The sequence below is a fragment of the Tauraco erythrolophus genome, chromosome 19, assembly GCF_009769465.1.
Source record: "Tauraco erythrolophus isolate bTauEry1 chromosome 19, bTauEry1.pri, whole genome shotgun sequence".
Taxonomy (NCBI): domain Eukaryota; kingdom Metazoa; phylum Chordata; class Aves; order Musophagiformes; family Musophagidae; genus Tauraco; species Tauraco erythrolophus.
In genome coordinates, this window is record NC_141483.1 from 4,914,792 (window position 1) to 4,936,719 (window position 21,928).

General features: G+C 41.6%; 1 protein-coding gene across 6 annotated transcripts in view; it reads left to right on the forward strand.

Moving 5' to 3' along the window:
• The first annotated feature begins 974 nt into the window (after nt 1-974).
• Nucleotides 975-21,928, forward strand: part of SFI1 (SFI1 centrin binding protein) — a 33,676-nt gene continuing 12,722 nt past the window's right edge. For 2 of the 6 annotated variants that reach the window (XM_086623610.1, XM_086623609.1), the window contains exons 1-19: nt 1,106-1,353; nt 3,406-3,585; nt 4,648-4,719; nt 6,945-7,052; nt 7,363-7,457; nt 8,984-9,101; nt 9,367-9,469; nt 10,912-11,068; nt 11,867-12,028; nt 12,474-12,544; nt 13,647-13,739; nt 14,100-14,197; nt 17,191-17,272; nt 18,180-18,358; nt 18,596-18,671; nt 19,470-19,565; nt 19,988-20,064; nt 20,715-20,817; nt 21,322-21,418. In XM_086623610.1, the coding sequence (XP_086479736.1) occupies nt 1,334-1,353; nt 3,406-3,585; nt 4,648-4,719; nt 6,945-7,052; nt 7,363-7,457; nt 8,984-9,101; nt 9,367-9,469; nt 10,912-11,068; nt 11,867-12,028; nt 12,474-12,544; nt 13,647-13,739; nt 14,100-14,197; nt 17,191-17,272; nt 18,180-18,358; nt 18,596-18,671; nt 19,470-19,565; nt 19,988-20,064; nt 20,715-20,817; nt 21,322-21,418 (1,987 nt within the window). In that variant the 5' untranslated portion in view covers nt 1,106-1,333. Of the gene's footprint in view, nt 1,021-1,105; nt 1,354-3,405; nt 3,586-4,647; nt 4,720-6,944; nt 7,053-7,362; nt 7,458-8,983; nt 9,102-9,366; nt 9,470-10,911; nt 11,069-11,866; nt 12,029-12,473; nt 12,545-13,646; nt 13,740-14,099; nt 14,198-17,190; nt 17,273-18,179; nt 18,359-18,595; nt 18,672-19,469; nt 19,566-19,987; nt 20,065-20,714; nt 20,818-21,321; nt 21,419-21,928 lie in introns of those variants that run through there. The other 4 variants (XM_086623608.1, XM_086623613.1, XM_086623611.1 and 1 more) reach the window with 4 other exon arrangements.

Sequence of the window (21,928 nt, forward strand, 5' to 3'; positions counted from 1 at the left end):
GTAACAAGTACTGTGTTATAAATAAGACAGCATCGTAACTATTACAAAGTTTCTCTTAGCAAATTTGCTTTTCAGACAAATAACGCAGCGAGACTCGATAGCAACCAGTGGGCCGTGGGCCTCTCGCCCAGTGGCTGTTGGGAGGTGCCGTAGGCACTGGCATGGGGAGGGCTGGATGGTGTCGTGTTTCAGTGTAACTTTCGTATGCATCGCTATTGTGAGCTGAAATACTGGGCTTTTTTTTTAATTCCTAAAGGCGTCCTTTGTAAGCCGCTGGCTGCTCCCAGCAGAGAAGCCCAGTGGCACAGGAATGGCGGAGGGCTCGTTTTGCCCAGTTGGCAGCGCGGCGGCTCCGCGCCATGGCGTGCTTAGCGCCGTTCCCGCGGCTCGGGGCTGCGGCGTGTGTCGGAATCGGCAAATATTTGTCCTGGCGGCGGCTGCGACCCTGGGCGGCCCGAGGGTCGAGGCGAACGCGGCTCCGGCCGGCCCTCACCGGCGCCGGTGCGGCGCTGCCGCCGGGCCGCAGCCCTCCGCTCCGCCGGGGGGCGCTGCGGCGGCGCCGCGCGCGCTCCTCGCGGAGGTGGGCGGGGCTCGTCCCGCGCGCGCTGTGAGGGCGGGCGGGGGAGCGAGGGACGGTCCGGTGGCCCCGCCGGGCTGTGCCCCCCCCGCCCCGTTCCCGCTCCCTCCCCTCCTTGGAGGCGGGATGGAGGCGGGAGCGGGGATGCGGCGGTGAGGGAGCGCAGCGCCAGTGCTCCGCGTGCTTTTTCCAGTCTCGCTCCCGGAGACCTTCGGCGGGCGGAGGGTTCCGTGCGTGCTGGAGCCGGGCGGAATTGGTTGTTCTCTTCGTTTCTGTGTGCTTGCGAAGGGAGGGAGGGTTAGCAGGTAAAAAAAAAAAAAAAAAAAGTCAGTTTGATTAGGTACCGATTAATCGCCCTTGATTATTAATTTGTTTCCGAATAGAGGAACATAACGTAGGGCCATCTCCTTTTCTTGGCATCTTTCTAGCACAGCTCTGTTTAGGTAGGCGCAGTCGCTGTCTTAGGATTCAAAAGTTTATGACTTTGTTGCCAACAGATGACGTCAGCACGGTGTCGTTCAGCTCGGCAAAGCTGCGAGCGTGCAGGCAGATGCTTCTCACGTTAGACATCTAGAATGGCGTTATGCTGTTTGTGCGCAGGTCGAGCGAGCTGAGACACAGACTGCGTTTAGCGCAGGTCCGTTTGATGGGCTCGTCACAAATAGCGGGAACCGATTGTGCTTTGTCCAAAGCTAATGCACAACGTTCCAGTGCACAGAGTGCATTTGTTTACTGCAGACTGGGAACTATAACAAAATGGAGCAATCTAGAAGCAGGTAAGCAATAATAAGATGCTACCTTGTTAAAGACATCAGCTGTAATTTTTTTTTTTTTTTTAATTTTGACGTCTTAAGCATTCCATGGGACAGTAGAAGGTTGAGTTATTCTCATATGAGGGCTTATTAGGTACATATATATGGAGCATTATTAACCAGAAAGCGTTTACCTTAAAACCAAACCAAAACCCAACACACTAGCACCACCCTCAAACTTGTCATGAAACACAACTTTATGTGGGTTTACGTTATCACGACATTCAAATACAAAAATGATGTTCTTGAGCTTGGGGTATTAGACTGGAACGTAAGACGTTTGGATACAGTTGTTGGCTCAACCACAGGTTTATTCTGTCGTGTTAGTCAATTCTCTTATTCTTCCCATGCTTTCATTTTCTAACTTTACAAGGGAGAAATAACTCTTATTTTTTGTGGTTGCTTGCCGTAAATTACCATGGACCTGGGCTGTCATCACTACAAATGTGTAGCACGTACAGCGTTTCACATTTAGGAATAATGTTAAAAATTATGTATGTTGGAAAATCATTAAGTATTCACGTGCCTTACACTTTAGTACAAAACTTGTACATGTTCTACCCAAGCTTAATTTTTGTACTAATTTGTGTGACATTGTCGTTGCACATGGTCAGGCCAGGTTTACCTTTGGAGCAGATTAGACTGTTTTAAAGCGAATTGGGCCTGAGAGTCATGTACAAGAACTTGTGCTGAAAGCTATTGTGCATAAATTTCAGAGTGCCTGAAACTTTTCTTCCGAAGTGCGTACAGTTGCCTTAACTGCACATCTGGACGTGAACAGAATTCTTCTGTCTGCTGGACAGGGCCCACCTCTTCCACAAAACATTGAAATAATATTTTATAGGAGAGCAAGAACTTCTCTCTCTCGCAAGATACAGGGCTTGTTTTCTTTCATTACCTTTGTTTTGACTTCTTGCAGCTTGCTGGAACAAGCCAAAAATACTGTATATCCTCCTGTGAGATTTTTTTTTGTGAGGGGGAGGCGTTGGATTTTGGTTTTGTTGTTTTTTTCCCCCAAAATGATCTGTTCTTAATACTGTGAGTGGTTATTCAGCTGAACTCCTGAAACTTAGCGGTGTGGATTGTTCCAATAACCTTGTGGAACCAACATTTTTTTTCTGGCTGCAGCCATGTTTTTCCTAACTCAGTTCAGGTGATTATTAGGGTGAGACTTCAAACTGTTCTCTTCTGTTGCCTGTTGTGGAGTTCAAGAATGTGTTTGTGGTTCTAATGTGCAAATTTTCAGGGTGGTGGCAGTATTTGTTTTGGGAAAGAAGCTTCAATGCAACTGGTTTAGCAAGTTTTATCTGGTTAGATTTCTTTTTTTATCATTGTTTTCAGAAAATTACGGAGACGAAATACAGTTCATAAAAACATACTTGTTATTTTTCAGATTAGAATTGCATGTGAAAGTAAACTGTATGTTGGAAAAATATGTCTAATTTTGCTTTTTAATCATGAATGTGTAAAAGCAGGAAGGTATTTTTAGTTGTTTTTTTTTTAAAGAAGAAACATTTCATTAAAATATGAGCAAAACTAGGGAAGAGTTCTTTTTAAAAGAACTGTATATATAAATGCATTTCATGTTAAAAGAGAAATTTCTCACTTCAGTTCCCTATTCCTCAAGAGTTTTTTATCAGTAGACAGAATACTTTCTGTATAGGCAGAAAACCACATTCACATCTTCTGTGTAAGAGCGTGCTGTATGTACACACGTGGGAGAGGGAGCACAAACGTGTTTTAGTGCTTTTTAATTTTGACTTTAGAGGGCAGAGGAATTGTCTGTGACATGATTGTGCTGAAATGTGTCTTCCTGCTTGTCTTGCAGAAGCAACTTTAAAATTCCAGATAGTAAAAAATACCTGATAAAGAGGCAATAAATGTGTTCTAACGTCTTGTAGCTGTCAACATCTATGTGTGATTGTATACCTTTGTTATAGATTAATTTATTGAAATCATGCCACTTCTTTGCAGTTAATGTAGTTTTATACAAAATATTTTTTCTTTCCTTTTAAGTCCAAAATCTCTGAAGACGCATGAAATGCCACAGCTACCTGGGTGTCAAATGCATGCAACTGGGCGATCTGTTGCTCCCCAATCTGCTGGGTATCAATTTCAGGACGGAGGTCACGACAATCTGGATCAAGTTGGGTATACCTCACAGCAAGAAAGAAGGTTAAAAGAATTCCAGATCAGGTGATAAGTACAAAACATAATTTTCACTGAATGGAGCAGAGGGATCAGATCTAAAGTCTGGTTTTAGTAGTACAAGTGCAGGCTAAGGCAAAGGTTTTATTCACAGGCATGCCAGACAATTCTGAAGATGTCTTGTGGTAACTTGAGGACATGCATTGCCACAGTCAGATTTCATACATTTGTGATTTTCTGATGTGAAGTTTAAAAATGGCTGTTTAACAATACGCGTTGATAGGGGACTGCCAGGTGTAATGGTTTAGTCTTACCCTCTGCATGTGTTTCTTTACTACTTTTTTTTTGTTGAGGGAATCTTGACAACGGTGGGATGATAATTGCTTAGACATTAAAAGCCTAATATTTGTTGAACAAGTGGAAATGATGGAGCAACTCAGACTTGCTGAAAGATAGAGGTCCTTCCTGTTCATGGCTGTGTGCTTTAATTAGTTACCTTGTACTGGTTTTGGTGCTTATTGGGGCCCTCTGTGAGCCAATTAACTCTTAAATCCATTTGGAAAAAAGGGGAAAAGAGGGGGATAATATTACCATCACAGATTAGTGAGGTGAACTGCTACTAGGAGAAGCTTGCTGAGAAGTGGAACTTCTGTGGGAGAGGTAGGAAGAAGAAAAATCTGCTGATTTCAGGGATAACATTAGATGGCTTAAGTATTTTGGAAACAAGTCTGACTCAGCTGGTTGACTTCAGGGAAACAATGATATCACTTCTAAATCACAAAGAGGCTTCCCAGTTAATCAGCAGCCTGCTCATTAGTATGGCTGGGTGTAAGTGGGCTGCCTGGGAGACATTTCAGCTGCCTTGGTTTCCCAAACAAGTATGTCCCAATTCAAGTCTTGCAATGATGCTTGGGCTTCTGCTTATGCCCGGTGATTAGTCCTGTTAAAAGTACTAATTTCAGGGTGTAAATATTTCATATATGCATTGATCTCTGTAAAACCAGACCCTTTGTTTTATTACTGAAACTGCATAAAAGTTCCTATTTTTACTGCTGCTGGGAATTAGTAGAGGAAGAGTACAAAGACAACTAACCTTTCCTTGTATTCCAGATACCTAGCAAGGAAATTCTTCTATCTGTGGGCAAAAAAGACATTTGGACAAATTCTCCCTTCCAAAGCCAGGTAGATAAAGTTCCAGAATTCAAGGGGGGTAGTGGTGGTGTTTTTTTGTCATGTTTTAAAATACAGTTTAGTTCTGTACTATCGGACTAAGAGAGTACAGGCTGCCAAGAAAATATTTGGATGTCTTTTGAGATAATTTGAAAGTTTCTTTGAATAGTGTTCTTGCTCCTGCTTTTTGTTTGTTTTTAATAATCATGGTTAAACTTTACTAACTAAATTCGTAGGAATTGTGATTGTCTTGATGTAGTTGAACTGTACGTACATATAAATGATGGGGTATGATTGTGATACCTGCTTTAAATTTAACAATTTTTCAAAGTTATGACTAGAGATAGATCTCGAAATTCAGTTCATTTTACTGGTTGTGCTATTGTTCTTATCTAGATATGCTTTGTATCTGTCTGACTTTGAAATACCTGTGGCAGATAGTTTGTTTCTGTTGTTAGTGTTCTGTCCTCTGCTGAAAACCATCACTTTGATACTCTTTACTGGTTTTGCCTTAATTTGCATGTTCTTGTTTGACCACACCCTTGGGAACTGAAGCAGTTCCTAGTGGAAGGACCTGCGTTTGTTACAGTCAAAATCAGGTCAGGCCCTTAGTTCTCCAGTTTCATTGTGCTGTATCAAATACATTCTGACTGGTCTGCCTTAGCTGGTAAACAGAAGTTGTCCTGTGAACCTTCCTGTTCTTGCTATCCTGTATACTGAATTCCCACAACGTTTGGCTGTCTGTAAATCCAGGATGACGATGATTTTACACTTTTCGAGGAGGATGAGTGGAAATACATTTTATAAAGTTCAGCAAGGAACATAAGCAGTAATTAATTTCCCTTTTAGATTAAAGAGTCCTCAGTTCTCCATAGCTTTTATTTGCAATGTTCTGTTAATGCACCAAGTCCAAAAAATTAATGTATAGCTCATTTGTTTTTTTTCTTCTTCTTTTCTGCTTGAGTGCTTGGAATGACTTAGCAACTTGGCATGGGGTAGGTAGCTATGAATTGCAACTTGTGAGAGGGTTCGTGTGTGTTTCACTGAGGGGCCTCTATGTATTCTGAGCTGAATCCTGTTGTTAATACAGGCACGACCAATTTCATTAAGCTAGTGGGGTAGTTGTGGTCAAAGGTTGTGAGTCTGGGCTTGTCTGCTTTTTGTTTGCTGGCTTGCGTGTTTCCATGGGTCCTTCTAGTTTCCTTCTCTCCATCACAGATACAAAGAGATGAAATTTTTTTTTTTGAAAGTATTCATACTCCAGTTGATGAGACTTTCTGGTTCTTAGGCTGCTGCCCAAGTCATATTAACCACGTGGAAAAATGTTTGAGATAATATTTTAAACTAAAAAAAATTACTTGCTTGAAATAGTAGATTACAACCATTATTTTTAGTTAGGTGATCAATATCCTAATTCCCTCATACAGACCCTTGTATGTTTGAATTTTCAGTTGTTCACAGTTTAGTTGAAATGTAGCATTACTTCTTACCTGGTCAGGTGTGCATTAGTTAAATCTGGGTATAGAAGCTGAGACTGTTCTACTGAAGTTGAAGAATTTGAAGGTCATATGTGACTTGTGAATCCATTTTGTGCATGGCTTAGTATCCATTGGGAGGAGAAGGTACATGAGCAGATGAACAGCTTTGGTTTTAGCATAGATGATGTGCAACTTGCTGAAGGAGTTCTTAAGCCTATTTAAGTGTTCTTTGGGAAAATTTTAAATTTGGGAGGACTTAAGATCAGCATGCTGTTTCTAAGAACCCTGGAAAAATCAAAGCATTATAAAATTGGAAGGAGCTTTTGTATTTATTTCTATCCATAAAATATTTTGTGTTAAAATAACAAAGAATAAAATTAGCAAGGAAAATAAATGTGTCATTATCAGCTGTGCTGGTTGGTTGAGTAAAACACAGAACTGAGGATAAAAGATGTGAGTTATTCATAGGTATAAAGTCAACTGGCACTCTGATATTCGGCAAGTCAGTTAACATCCGTCGTTCTTTCCCTGACTTGGTGCAGTATTTGCAGTCGGTAAGCTGATTGCATCTCGTCATACTTCACTGAGTCTTGGAGTAAAGTGTCACAGTAGAGTAGTGGGTTTTAGATGCAATTAGACGCTGCTAGGCTAATCAGACAAGACTGAAAAAAACAGGTAGTATAATCTTCATTAAAACTGATTTGTGGTCAGCCTGGAAACCTGTATGAAGTTTCCCATGTCTAAATTTCAACTGTTTAGATACTTTTATGACCAGAAGATTCTTGAGAAAACTTTTGGAGAGTGGAAGGAGTGGTGGACTGTTGGCAGAGAAAGGAAGCTGAGCCTCAGAGCAGACAGCCATTACAGGTTTGTGAAAGGACTTCCTATTATATTGCGTGTGTGTAGCAGTATGAGAAATTTTCCTCAGGTTCTGAAGGAGTTGTTCGTACCAGTAAGGGAGTAACATCAACAGTACCTCTAGGCCAAGAGCAATGTCTTCATTGCTCGTTTTCATATTTTTCTTCACCTCTTGTTTCTTTTTCAGTGTTGCTGTTGTCTTAGGATGAAGTAAAAATTTCCTATTCAACGTATCTTTAGAGTGCAGCTGAACTTGAAAGGCTCCTACTTTGAGGCATCGTTAGCTATTTCACCGAATGGTGCTTTTGTAATTTTTCAGGGATTTACTCCATAATTTGATATTCAAGGCTTGGAGAGCCTATGTATGCCAGCAACAAGGAAAGAGGAACAAATATTATGTTGCAGAGTCTCATGGTAAGTGTAGAAGTGATGCTGACTATCTTTATTTGAGGACATATTGAGAGAGGAGTTTCCAAGGGAAATATTTACCCAGAATCTCTGTCCCTTGCATGTGTTTGCACGTTGACCTCCCCCACCCTGTGGAAGTGTAATGCTTTTAGGTGCAGATGGTTGTCTGTCTAAAGCTGGCAGAGGGGTTCTGTTTGATGCACTACTCTGTAGCTATATAGTTATTTAGGGATGCCAGTGAATAAGCTTAGGGGCCTCTCCATCTGCTCTGAATTGTGGTGTTTGTTTTTTTTGGGGGGTGGTTTGGTCGGGTTTTTTGTTGGTTTTGTTTTTTGTTTGTGTATTTTTTTTTTTACTTTATCACAGTATGTGTTCAAATGGTTATTTTTTGATAGAATGTGTTATTGGAATTCTCTATCAACTGTGGCTGTAGAAATTAGATACTAATTCCCTGTGGTATTAACTGCACATATTTTATCCTTATTCACTATTCCTTCCAGCTCGTCTCTTACAATTGAAATGAAGCCCAAGCTTTTGAAGTGCCCCTTGTCTTACTGTGTGGATTCTTTTTTCTGTCATGGATTTGTCCTACTGATAAAGTTGCCTGTATTGGTCACAACTTCCTCTGGTTTCAGGGAGTATCTTTCCCTGATAGGGGAGGATGACCCTCTTTTAAAGATGATACTGTGGTTTGCAAATCTATGCTGATTTGCAAATTAAGTTAACTAGTCTCTTGGCATATGAACGTATCCTCAGAATATTATATAGACTGGCACCTTTGGAAACAAACTCCTAGGCTGTCTAGATTTCCTTTCTTCCTGAGGCCAGAGTACTTAACACAAGCAGCTGTGTCTTGCTTAGTCAAAAAGATAGAAAAGTTACTTGTTTTAAGGCAGGTTAATACTTGATTTACCAGATTGCAACAAAATCAGACCCCACACTTTTTTTTTTTAAAGATTTTTTCTAATAACTTTGCTTCAGTGATGTCAGTTCTGACAAGCCAGACTGTTGCGAGGAGAAAGTGCCATGCACTGCACTTAGTGGTAAAATGGAATTTGTGACACCGCTTCTGTTTTTAGCTGTGTGACCAGCCTGCTAAATAAACTTGACTTGTTTCTGGTTGATTTCTCTGCTTGTAATAGAGAATAACTCTTGAAAAGCTACTGATGAACCTGGTGAACTTTTTTAAAAAAAACGACCCAAAGAAAATCCTGTCATTCTTACCCAACAAGGTTGTTATGCTGAATATTGCTGTACAGTTCTGTACCCTGTAAGCACTGAAGACAAAGCGATGCCATTGTCTGATTGTTCACGCTGCTCTGAACAAGTGGCATGGTGCTGTCAGCGTTTCAGAGGTCCTTGGCAGTGTGACCCTCAGCCAGGCGGCTCTGGTGGCTGTGTCAGGGCTTCCCACGAGGTGTCACTGCGGGCTGAGGGTCTGGAGGTGGGAGACAAGTGGTGTTACGGAGTGATGAAAAGTGCCAGATTCTTGTGTGAACTTAAGATGCTATAATTTTTTCTGTGGTGCACAGCAAAGAAGCAAAAATTGCTCAGGACCTGGCAGTGCTGGCTGGTCTATGTTGGTGTTCGAAGGACGAAACGTGAGATGCGGTCTGTGGCACTGGCGTTCAGGGAAAGAGGCTGTTTGCGGTAAGGATGGCGCGGAAACAGGCCGAGAGGCACTGACCATGAGGCCGTGGCTTTCACCTGTGTTCTGTTATCTTTTCCTGCAGTGACTTTGTTTTGTGTTAGATTTTTTTGGGTGGGGAGGATGTGCATGTGTCTGAATTCTGGTGCGCCCACGGACTGCGAATTTAGAAGATTGTTGTTCCTACCTTTTTCCAGTGAGAAAGGTGATTTCTTGCACCAAGCTATGTAACCTGTGTTTGAACATGTCTGTGACATGTTTTGGCAGCACATCGTGGGCAGCGTGGAGAAGACGACGCTACCAGAACTGCGCTGGACATAAAATGAGTGTGTTGGCTCTGCAGCACTGGGCCCAGAGCCTGCAATTTCGAGTAAGTCCCAGGAGCTGCAGCTACTGCCATTTCTAAAGTTTAAATTGCATGCACGTGTGACTAATAGATTGCAGATTAATTCAAAACAGGCCTTTTACTCACTTGCTTTGCAAATTGCAGTACTTCACGGTGGAAGAACATATTAGGACACGAGGAAATGGAATGAAGTGCTGTGTCAGGAGAAGTTCAAATTGGACATTAGGAAAAGGCTCTTCACTGAGAGGGTGGTTGGTCACTTGAACAGGCTCCCCAGGGAAGTGGTTACAGCACAAAGCCTGTCAGAATTCAGGGAGCATCTGGATGATGCTCTTAGTCATATGATTTAGTTTTAGGTAGTCCTGCAAGGAGCAGGGAGTTGGACTTGGTGATCCTTATGGATCCATTCCAGCTTGAGATATTCTGTGATTCTATGAAGAAGATGAAAACTATTTTTTTTTTTTTTACGAGAGGTCTAGGAAAGACAAACTGAATTAATGTCTGATATTTGCTAGGAAGCAGGCTGGCCAAAGGGTTTATTACTGTTTTATACAATGCTTGGTGATAGTGGACGTATCACAGTTCTCTCCACCAGAGAACTAGCCACAGGTAAGTAAGAGGTAGAAGAAAAGAGGTGTGTGAGCTTGCAACTGTGGTGTTTTGAGCAGGGCATGATGGATAGTTGCATGTAGCTCTCTAGAATGCCGAACTCCAGAGGTCCAATCCGCTGTCCCGTTAGGAGGCAAGGTAGCATCAGTCAGCTGTTTGACAGCACCTTGCCTCTTTGCAAGACAGTGTTTCTTATGACCTGCTGAATTTCTGTGAGCATGTTTAAATCCATTTTGGGGTAAGAAAATACAATCCAGCATTTCATATTCTTGAGAGATTGTCAGCTCCTGCAGTAAATTATTCATCTTAGTTGAAGTGAAAACAGTGTGGTTTTCTTTCTTTCACTAGAACTGTGGCTTTTTGTCCATTTCATTAAAAACAGGTGATGAGGTTTAGTTCAGCCTTCGCTGTAAGATGGCAGCACTGCCTGTTTGAGGCCAGTATTCCACTAAGGAGATAAACTCATGACTTGGGAAATCTGATCATATCTCAAGTGTGATTCTCTTTTATATGAAAATACTGTCTGAAAGAAAGCCTGTTGTCCAAAAAGTATTATTCTGGCCTTTTAATGGAAAAAGTGTTAAAGTATCAAAAAGAAAAGAGAAAAAGAAGTTTGATGTTGATATTCTTTGTCTTTGATCTTTTCTATGCTGACATTCCTTTTGCATTTGTTTGGTTTTGTTTGTTGGTTTTCTTACCCCCATGTGGGGAGGAACCTCATTGCTCATGGCTTTCACCTTTACACCTTACATGAAATTTGCTATTGCCTCTCTGTTCTTCCTCTTCTCTTTGTTCTACTTCCTTAATCTTGTCCATTTTTTCCCTTTACTACCTTTCTGCCTCAATTGTTCTGTCAGGCTTGGTTGCAGTGGCGAGAGCTGTATTTATACAGCCAGAATGACAAGCAGAAGGAGACTAGGGCAGTAACTCACCATCAGCACTGGGAATTGAAGAGATGCCTGGAAGCATGGCTGGGATACTTAAACCTTTGCAGAGCAAAGAAACATCAGAATGGTGAGTTAGGACTGAATAGAGCTCAACCCTTTCCTTAGGGCACAGTGATTTTTTTTTTTTTCTATTCTAGGAGATGCTGCAGTGTTTCTGCTTGCTCAACAGATGATTAGATGCAATTTGGACTGTACACTGTTACAGGCTAGTTAAGGTTATATACTGAACTGTCAGGAAGATTGCTTGCTTTCCATGAGATTTAAATGAAAATGCTTTACAGTTCCCTTGATGAAAACTTGCACATTGCATATTACATTCTGATGGAGATATCTGTGAGAAGGACGTATTCAGGACTATTATCAGTCAATCTGTGTGTGGATTTTCTTGATAATCAGAAAATCACAACTCATACAGGATGGTGAAGATGATGACGCCAGTTCTTTTGTTTCTTCCCTTGAAGTCACTGGAATGAGTTAAGACGTTTGTGTGAATTGCCTCGTCATCAGAGGTAGTGGAAAAAAATTCAGCTTGGATATCTGGGAAGTAGTGATAGGAGTATGCTGAAATGTTAGCAAGCTTGTGTATGTTGAACAAGTGACACAGTGTCTTGACTTCCCTTTCTTAAGTCAGTACAGTGTGTTACTGCTTTAAAACTGCCTGTGTGATCAATAGGAAGAATATAGCCCTTAGCTGAGTGTCAGAATATAGCCCTTAGCTGAGTGTCACTGTGAATTCTTACCACCGTTTTTCAGTGTTAGAGCTTCCATCACTTCAGAACCAGTGACTTAAATGTCATGGCCTCGTCCGATACAAATGAGCCCAGGACAGAACAAGTCATGAGTAATTTTTGTGTTTGTTTTCCAGAGCTGGCACAAAAGCATCACCGAAGCAGGATAGTCCGGCAGTGTTTCTGCAGTTGGCGGCTGTCATGGGAGTGCAGGAGAAGCGTACATGCTCACCAAAAGGACTTTGAAAAACTAGCAGGAAGGATTGCCTTATGGAGGGTCTTTGCACACTGGAAGCATTGTATCCAATCTGTATTTAGTCCCTAGCAGGGACTAAATGCTAACCAGCATTCCCTCAGAGGAAAGACCTGGTTAATAAGCAGGAATGTTATGCAGTAGCATGGGTGATAAACATGTTATCATTAGAAAGATACATGTAAGGCCATACTAACAATTAATAAAACTGTTGCAATTACAGCGTGTTAGCCTGTAGCGGGCTAAGGGCCTGAAGAAGATAGTTTAAGGTTGGAGAGGAATTCCTTACTTAACAGTGAATTGGAAATGTTTTGTGGTAAGCTAGCAAAATCTAAAAACTTGACTGTAATGAAAACTTGCTCAGGTAACAGTGCAGGAAATTAAAATAGTGAAGCAAATTTAGGTGGAGATCTAGTGCCCCGCTGTGGGAGAAGGTTGTGTGTGTATCAGGATGGATGTTTCTATGTGAAGATACTTTAACTCAGTGACAGATGTTGTACTATGTGTGGAAGAGACTCAACAGTGTGAGCTGGCTGAAAAACACTACAAGCATCATCTGTTGGTAAGAGCACTGTTATGTGTCAGGTGGAAGAGGCTGTGGAGGGAATTTGAATACTTCTGACTGGCAGCGTGCCTTTAACAGTGGTGTGTGGGTCTTACGTGGGGGATGCACCATTTTCTGCCATGATGAGTTTGCATCAGGCATCAGGTTTCTAACTTCCAACAATTCTGGAATCTGCTAGTTGAATCCAAATAGGATAGCTCTCCAAAATAGTAGTTATTCCAATTGGGAAGCTGATGAAGTAGCAAATCAATCTTGATAGTATTGGGCTACTATATTCCCTGTCCATTTCACCATGAGATTGCATTTTCCCCCTTGATCTTCCCTGATTTTTTTTTTTTCCCCCCTTCTCACCTCTACCTTAAATGTTTCTGTCTGATTACATTGTTTTGCTACAAGAATTATTTCTTCCCTCTGTTGTAATGCTTACACTCTCCATATGAGTCCAAAGCTAGCTTATTGCATATGCAGGTAGTTGGGTGTCTTTTTTTTTAAAAAAAAAAAAAAAAAAATTCTTGAGGACTGTCTGAAAGGTGGGCACAAGCAAGCCTCTGGCTTTTTCAGGAGAGAATTACTTTCAAGTGTGGATCAGTACTGATCATCAAAAGAATGGCAATAAACCTGTTTGGATCATAGACTGAAAACATTAGTGACTGTAAGAGCACTTTAAGGCAGGATGCTCTCAGAATGCTATTTACCATGTTCATCCCTGAATCAAGGTATGATGAGATCGTAGACCAAAAGACCTTGTGCAGAGGAGACCTAAAAGGGAAGTGGATCTTTTCTACTTTTGGTAAGGAGCAAGTTACGAATCTTGAACTGAAGGAGGAGATAGATTGAGAAAGGACTTGGGTAGTTGTGTTGATAGCTGAATAAGGAGTTAGATGTCTTGCAGTAATACCCTGGGAATTTTAGTTTAGCTGGAGAAGTGACAATTTGTGAGAAGAAATCAATGCATGGCTTTGCTGACAAGATCATAAATCTCAGATATTGCAAGGAGTAGCATCAAACAGGTTGTCTGTAAGGAGCAGCCAATTCTAAATGTACCAGTACTTGTTGGTTTGGATTATGTGAAAGTTGTGTACCTTTCTTCTTGTTACAGAAACTTGGGTTTAAGGGTCTTTGGCAGAACGTCATGAACACTCGTCTTCAGCAAGTGAGAAAAAATCTGTCATATCGTCAGCATCAAGTTACAGTGAGTTTGACTTTTTTTTACTCTTGTGTTAGTTTCTCTTGAGCTGTCCTATTGGCTTCCACTTTCATCTACAAAATACTTTTTTATTAAATCAGTGGCTTTGTTCCTAAATACTAATAGCCACAGAAAATCTCCTATGTAAGTCAACTGTCACTTGACAGTTTCCTGTTCTCCTGTTTATGGTGACTTTTTGTTTTACCAGAAAAATTCATAGCAGGTTGTAAAACAAGTTTGGCATATGAAGCTGTGCAGGAGACAACCATTGCAGCATGCAGTTTTAGTAGGACATTTAATAATTTATTTCTTTGCATTGTCTCTTGATACCTATGTTTTTTCATGTCTTTTTTTCTTTTGTTTCAGATGCTGCAGAAGTTCTGGAACCGTTGGAAGTCCCATTTGGAAGAGAAGGAGGAAGAACAGCAGCAGGCCTTAACATCAGTGGCTCATGCCCATTATAGGTACACAGAGAAATATTACTATAGATTTGTACAAATATGGGATTTGTGAGCCTTTGGTTCTCTGTTAAAATCTGGTAATATCTTTGGAGGCATGACCATCCTGATGCCAGTTGTTCTTATATTTTCTGAGAGTAATGGACAATTTACATCTCCTACCTCTCTGTGAAATGTGAGAGGAAAATCGATTAAACCTAGCTCTGAGACTTGTTTAGATTTAAGAGCTGGACATTGTACTGGTAAGAGCAGTAGGTTGCAGCATGGGCATGGACAGAGCTCAAAACACTTGGTGCTGCTTTACTCTGAGGAGGAGTAGGGAGGAGTTGATGGCTTGTGTATGCTACCTCTGCTGCTAGAGGAACTCTAAGAGTGAAGGTAAGGCTTTTTGGTAGAAGTTGCAGTATGTGCAGTTGGATGCAGCAGTCAGTTGCAGTATGTGCGGTTGGATTCCATATGAAACAAACAAGATGTGCCTGTAAGCTTTTATTTTGCCTCCAAGACCAATGTGGGACTTAAAGGAAAAGAACCTGGACTCGAAATGATAATACTGGTTGTTTTACAACTGCAGTCATGCCAAAACGAATCCGTTACCGCTGCTGGAGTTATTCTAATTTAAGTTTACAGTGTGAAATTGAGTGAAATTACTGGGAATCTTTCTTTAGAGGTGCTTGACATTTCTGTTTTCTGTTAACATAAATGGATGCTATGGGTTCTCATCACCTCTTAAAATTCAGCCACTAGCCTGTGGTTAGGGTAATGGACCAGACACAGGGTAAGGCTAGACACATTAGCCCGTGTCTCAGCGTAATGATATATCTTGCTAATTACTTTAACTGGCATGTTATGGGGGCGCAGACATGCACAGGAGTTACAAGAGTGTGTCCTTGTTCATTGCGGAAATCGGAGGTGGAGAGGTACCGATTGAGAGAAAAAAAAGTGTATTTGCCTTTTTTGAGGTGCCTTAAAGGTCTTGCTTGGGCTTGTATTCTTACCTATGGATTCGGCGTGGACTCTTCAGGTAGGGTTATGATTTGTGATGTTATTAAAACCTATTTCCCATTTTCTTTATGTCCTGATTTTGACACTATATTAGAAGACTAACAAGAAAGAGTTTTATTTCCTTGGAAAAGGGTGTGTTTGGAAATATGCTATTACAATGAGTCCCCTCCTGAGACACTTTTTCCTGTGTAAGTTGGGAGAAAAAGATCGTTTTCTAACATTGAATCTTCTTTCCTGGTAAGTCCCTAGACTTGGGACCTTGCACCTTTCATTGGCAGAGTATGTTCCAGATTGATACCTTTCTGTCATCAGAAGCCTGTCTTCACAGTTGAAAAACAAGCTGCAGAAAGTCTGTTTTGCCTTGGATATCGGCTTGCTTTTTGGGGGATTCACAAATAGGTTTGGAGGGCAGGCTGACTAAGGAGGGCAGCTGCATTTCTGCAAGCAATTAGGAGTTTTTCCAACTGGTGTGAGAGCAGCTGTGGTGCATTAGTTTACCGTCTGGAGACAATGAGAGAGAAAAGGTTCAAAGACTCAGGAGGTTAAGCTTGGTGGAGATGAGTTGAAGCATGCAACTGCTGCAGTGTAACTTATGCCTCTCTCACCAGGGAAGGGGTGAACAGATGATTTGAAGGCTCTCATTGGTTCTGTAGCCATGCTTTGGTTCCATGAGTCAGGAATGGTTTTGTGTGCAGTATTTTCTCCATAGAGCATAAACAAAGTTTTATTTCCTGAACACAAAAGAACAAATTGTAAGAAGTGTATTCCTTGTTCAGAGCTCCAGTGCTGCTTTCCAACCAGACCTAAGTAAAACTTTCATGGCAGCTTGCCCGAACTCAGCTTCCCTGTTGGTCTCTGATGCATATACGTGCTGTCTCACAAGTCAGTGCCCTGACTGCTGTGTCTGGTGGTAAGACCCAGGAGATACTCCAGCAAAGCCATCAGTTGAGGTTCGTGACTGTCTACAGCTACGAGACACTCTTGCTGGCAACTACCAGTACCCTCTAGAAAGACTTATTTGACTCATGTTGTTTACCAGCCTATAAACTTGTAATGAGCTGGAACACCTACGTACCAAAAATTACCTGGTAAGAATCCAAAATATCTTTTAGGCCTCTCTAGACTAGAGAAGAGCTGAGACATGCTGGCAATCTAATTAGTACGCCCACATGACTGAGTTCTGGAAATAATTGATGTAGTTTGAACTGGATGCTATTTCCACTAGGCTGTAGCTCAGACTTCTGGACTAGGATGCTTCTACCATATACTTGTTTGTGAGACATGTATAGTACTCAATCACAAATATATATTAAGTGCATTTTTGGGACACTATTTGATTCTTGTGCATCCCTGGGAGGAGGCAGACTAGCAAGTATTATCTTCATCTAGAGAGAAAGAAGCTTTGATAATGAGGGCAACTAACCTGACCTTGTTCATAGATGGTAGCTTTAGTAGAATCCCTTCAGTGTTGAGATTACACCATGATGCTCTTTATTATTTGTTGTTATAGCTTTTTTGAAGTCCTGTTACAATGTTTGTTTGGTTTTGGTCTGTTTGTTTTTTTTTTTAAATAAAAAACTTGAAGTAGGACTTTAAAAATATTTTCAAGAGAGGAGGGAGCAGACTATATTTACAGTGGAGAAGAAATAAAAGGTTATTATGTAATCTTTTCTTTGTGTGTGTTTATAATTAAAATTAATTGGTCAGAAGTCAGAGCAATCTTTTGAATTATCTGAATGAAAGCAGGGAGTTCTTACAACTTCAGAAAATTCATTAATATTATCTCATGTATTCTGGGTAAGATTTATAGAACAAATTGCTTGGTTTTTAACCCAGAGAATGATGAGGACATATAGCTGCCTGATTTCCCAAGAAGGCTTGCATGATTTGAAAAATCAATAACTATTTAGGTTGTAGATGGATTGGTCTTTTCAAAAATGATTTGTTTTTCTGAAGGAATTCTCCCCTGTGCTGACATTCTTCATTTTCACTTGCAGGAGGGTGTTGGTGAGACGGGTGTTTGACACGTGGTTGCTGAAGGCATGCAAGCAGCAAGAATACCGAATGGGAGAGAACAGGGTAAATGTGACTCTTCTGCCTGGCCTTGCTTAGGAAATAGAGGGAATGACTTCTGAGTCACTGTCTGTGAACATCATTTGGTGTGAGATGGACTTGGGTGTTGTAAACTCCCTTTTCCCTGGTGAGGGCTCAAGTCAGGGGAAACAGATTACAGCCAATATTTACTAATCACCTTTTTTAAGTTAAACCATTTATTAATAATGGAATGGAGCTGTAATTATTAGAGGATAACTATTCACACAGTTCGGTCACTCCCTCACGCAATAAATATGCTCGTGCTCCATCTCTCACACTCGGTTTCATTGTTACCTGGTTGAAACCATAATAGTGATGAAGAGCCAACCCCAACCTATTTAAGAATATCAGGGTTGTACTGACAAACTAGTTGCTTCTAGGTAGGTGTCCGTAAAGTCCCTAAAGGAGTCTTTCATTTCCTAAGATGTATATATAATCCTGTAGGCTTTATATGTAGCAGCCACTGCCACCTTTTACGTGGTCTGAGTTACACAGCTCATAGTTGATGGTAGCGTGTGTGGGTGGCCTTGTGCTGATATGGCTGACTCTTGGTGTTCTGGGATTATCAGTGCTTGCGAATTCAACAGGACTGGTTTCTGGAGCTTGTCGGTTCTTGGGAGTCCTTCACACGCTGCTTATCAGCTTGTATTTTCCTCTCTTTGGCCTGCCGTTTTCTGGTAACGGTTTCTCCATCGACGTGCATATAGGTACTTGTAGAACACATTCACGTCACAACAAAGGGGCTTCGATGACATATGTCCGTTGCTGTTCAATGTAAGAAGAGGAAAACAAACATTGGACAGTTCCGTGCATGTCACCTATAAGGAATTGTCTCCTGTTGTTTGTAACTGCCCTGTGTCATGAGTTCATTGCCACCTTCTTTCCGTTATAGGCTGTACTTCATTTTGAAAGGCAACTATTGCGTTGTTGCTGGTGCTTTTGGCGTAGAAGAACAGCTGCACGTTTGGAGGAGCAAGAGGGCTTGGTTCGTGCAAGAGATCACTACAGTAACCTGTTGCTGCTAAAGGCTTTCTGTCTGTGGAAGCAAAATACTTGGGAGAGAAAAAGAGAGTAAGAAGTTTTTTTAAAAGGGAGAATTATTTGGATTAGCCTTGTGGTGGCCTACCATTGACAAAGCAGCATTCAGTTCACAGTGACTCCGTATTTGTGCTTTAGAATCTGCTGGTTTGTCTTTCACTCAGTAAATGACTTACTGAAAATAGCAAGTGTGGGCTCATTCCTGTGCTAGAGGGGTTCAGTAACATGGATTGCATTGTAGGAGAAATAATGAAATTATTTTTCCTATAGGAGGCTCAAGGAGATGCAAGCCTTAAGATTTCACTATTCAAAGTGTCTGCAGCAGTCTTGGAACAAGTGGAGGGAGGTGAGAGAGTTAACAGATGGGGAAGAGCTTGAATCCTTTTTGTTGTGTTCAGATTGCTTGTACCCATATGGCTAGAAATTAAATTGTTTATTTTAAACACTAGTCATTCCTAAGCTCTCCTCCCTTTCCAGATGGATAAAACCAGTTCAGCATGGGCTGAACAGGAATTATGTAGGGAAGAGGGGGAGTTATTTGACTTCTTGTTTGCTTGTCCAGGTGTAGTGAGAATGGGACTGTAACTTAGGAGATTTATCTGGGAATGTAACCAGAATTAGTGTAATGAAATTGTCCCTAGCCAGTACCATGTATGTCCTTCTCAAACTTTACTGAAGTTAGGAGTTTGCAGCGTGGCCGTGATGTGTGGTCTGTAGTTGTGTACAGATCATAGTGGGCTCTATCAGATGGCATTTCACTTTTATGCTGGGCCCTTTCCTTGCTGTGACATGATGTACCAAATGTGCCTTGCAGCATGTCTCGAGAATCTCTGAGGAATTTTAGAGCTGATGCTAGTCTGTTGGTCTGGAAGTGTTAACTTGAGTGAATTGCATCAGTCTTCAAGAGGATTTCTTGAAAGGGCAGGGGGAAAAAGAAGCCTTAACTAGGCCTTTTGGTGGAATAGCAGAGTGCAGCATCAGTTTGAGTGAGAACCTGTTATAGCAAGATAAAAGATTGATGTTTCCCCAGAGACTGGGAAAGGTCCTTTTCCCTCTGCTCTCTGCCATTGCCTGTTTTTCCTCCATCACGTGTACATATCTTTTTTTTTTCTTTTTCTTTTTCTTTTTTCCTCCGTCCTTGTAGTATGTGAGACGTCAAAGTGAGAAATGGAGGAAGTTGGTGCAAGCAGACATGCACTATCGGCACGCATTACTGGGCAAGGCCTTGGCAGCCTGGAAGGTAGGAGGAATGTCCTTTTCTTTGTGAGACTTATCTGTACGTGCTTAAGTGTTTCAGTGACAACCGGAGAGCTGCCACGCTGTTTCACTCCAGATGCTGACACACGAAGTGTGCAAGGTAGAATGGAGGCTGTTGTAGGTAGGGTAGCCTAAGCTCTAGCATTGCTTTTTGGAGCAAAAGAACCAACGTAATCTTGTGGCTTTGGTGAAGGGTATATAACAGCTAGCATTAACTAGTGTGTAATGACTGTTCATCTCGGAAAAACAGCAGTGGATTGCAGTGACTGTAACCTAATTTTCTGTCCCTATACTGTACTGCTGCTACTACTATACTAAGCTGCTACTAAGAGTTTCCAGATGTCTCCTCTCCTCAGAGATGTTGACAGTTGAGGGAAATTTTACCTGTCACTGCTTTTCTTGCAGAGTTACCACCATAACATACAGTGCATTCTATACCGAGTAGCTGAAAAGGAGAAACAGCACACTGGACTACTGCTGCGGTAAGCCTGTGTTTCCTTGTGCAGCACGAGAGCAGTGACTGCACTGCAGTCAAATTACTCTTTTTCTTCACTGCCACTATTGTGAATTTTTGAGTGTTCAGTGCTGGGAATTGACTCTGCTGTGCATTGCTGGTTCTGTGCCAGTCATCTAGCTAAAACTCAGCCTCTTCCTGGATTGCCCTCTGTTTTGCTCTAACTTTTTTTTAGTCTGTATTTAGTCCCATTAGAGACACCAGAGAGCAAAGGTATCATTCCCTGTAGTGCCTGAATTCTGACTGCTGTGGTATGAAAGCAGCCTGGAAGATTTAGAGGCTGCCTTGCATTATAGTGAGGAGAGCGATTAAAGATAACCACTTTGTATTGGTTGTAGTTGCTTTAGTTTTAACTACCTCATTTGTTTTCATGCTACACAACTGGAGTCACTGGTAGAGCCTGACCGACTCAGCTTAAGATGCTGGATTTAAGGGTGTGTTCTGTTTTTGCACTGCCTTCTCCTCTGCAGAGACCTGGAGGAGGCAGAAGTTGATTTGCAAGACTGAGTTTATAGACGCAGCGAGTTTTGGCTCCCCTGTGAGTGGGAAGGCACCAAATGAACAAGCGAGAATCATTCTTAATGTTTTTTGTTGAACTTTTTATATGTTTGCCTTCAGACAGCTTCTGTGTACATGGAGAGAAAATGCCCTTGCTCTTAGACGTGAAGCTAAGGCGACTACTCAGGCAGATGAGCACTACAGGAGAGCGATCCTGTCAAAGGTAGGGTCTGTACAGCAGATGCCAAGGTCTAAGTACAGATGCTAGTTCAGGCAGGGGTCAGGTAGTGCAACTAGGAGGACCAAAAACTTCATCTAAGAGACACTACTAAGAAAGGTCTAAAAAGTGAGAGTCTCATCTTCTTTTTACACACATCTTTGAAACTGTTGTCTCTGAGTAAGCTCGTGGTTTTCCCTCTTCCTTTCTTTCTTCTCATTTCCTAGAAGGAAAAGAAAACCAGTAGTAAGATACAGCATAGTAGTATTACTTGAGCGGGGGTGGGCAGGCGAACAGAGGGACAGAAAAGAAGAATTTCTTGAAAAATGGCAGGGGGACCCTCTGAAATACTGCTGTATTTAATTTGTAAGAAATTTGCACTGGCTTGCTGAGCCTTATGTGAAAAATGAGATGGAAATAGTTATGGTGGCAGCAACATGGAGTACATTGCTTCCCCTTCCAAAGAAGGTTGCAGTGTCAGTGTGTATCCTGTTTGTGTCGTATCTTTAGGTGTTGCTACGGTGGAGATACGCTGCCTCGCTACAAGTGTGTTACCGTCAGCAGAAGAGGAAAGCTGTGATGGAAGCCAGAAAACATTTGGATATAGGTGAGCTGATGGAGATATTAAGCTCTCTAAAGACTTAGTTATCTATGTACGATCCTTAGGAAGACGTGCCTTAGTAGGGCAGTCTTTTGTGTCATCTGTACGGATGAAGTGGCTGGATGGTCTGTGAAGCCTGCAAAGTACGTCCCCTTAGAATGGGAAATGACTTGGGAATCCAGTGATCTGTTGAAGGCTTCTTGTGTGACTTTCACTTCTCTATTGATTCCTTGTCTGTAAAAGGGATGGTAACACTTCCTTCCTCAAAGGAATTTTCCGTCACTAATTTTAAGCAGCTCAGACATCTCTGTTTTGAGGGCAGTGCAAGTAATCTTACCAATTACTGCTCCAATCTTTCTCTAGTAATTAATAGAGAAACACCCTCAAACTCTGCAAGCATTTTCTTGGTACCAGCCACATTCTTGACACGAGGACTCTGAAGCACAAAGAGGGCAAATAATTTCCTAAAGATTATAAGGAATGTTGATAGAGCAGGGGAGACTTGTAAGTCACGGC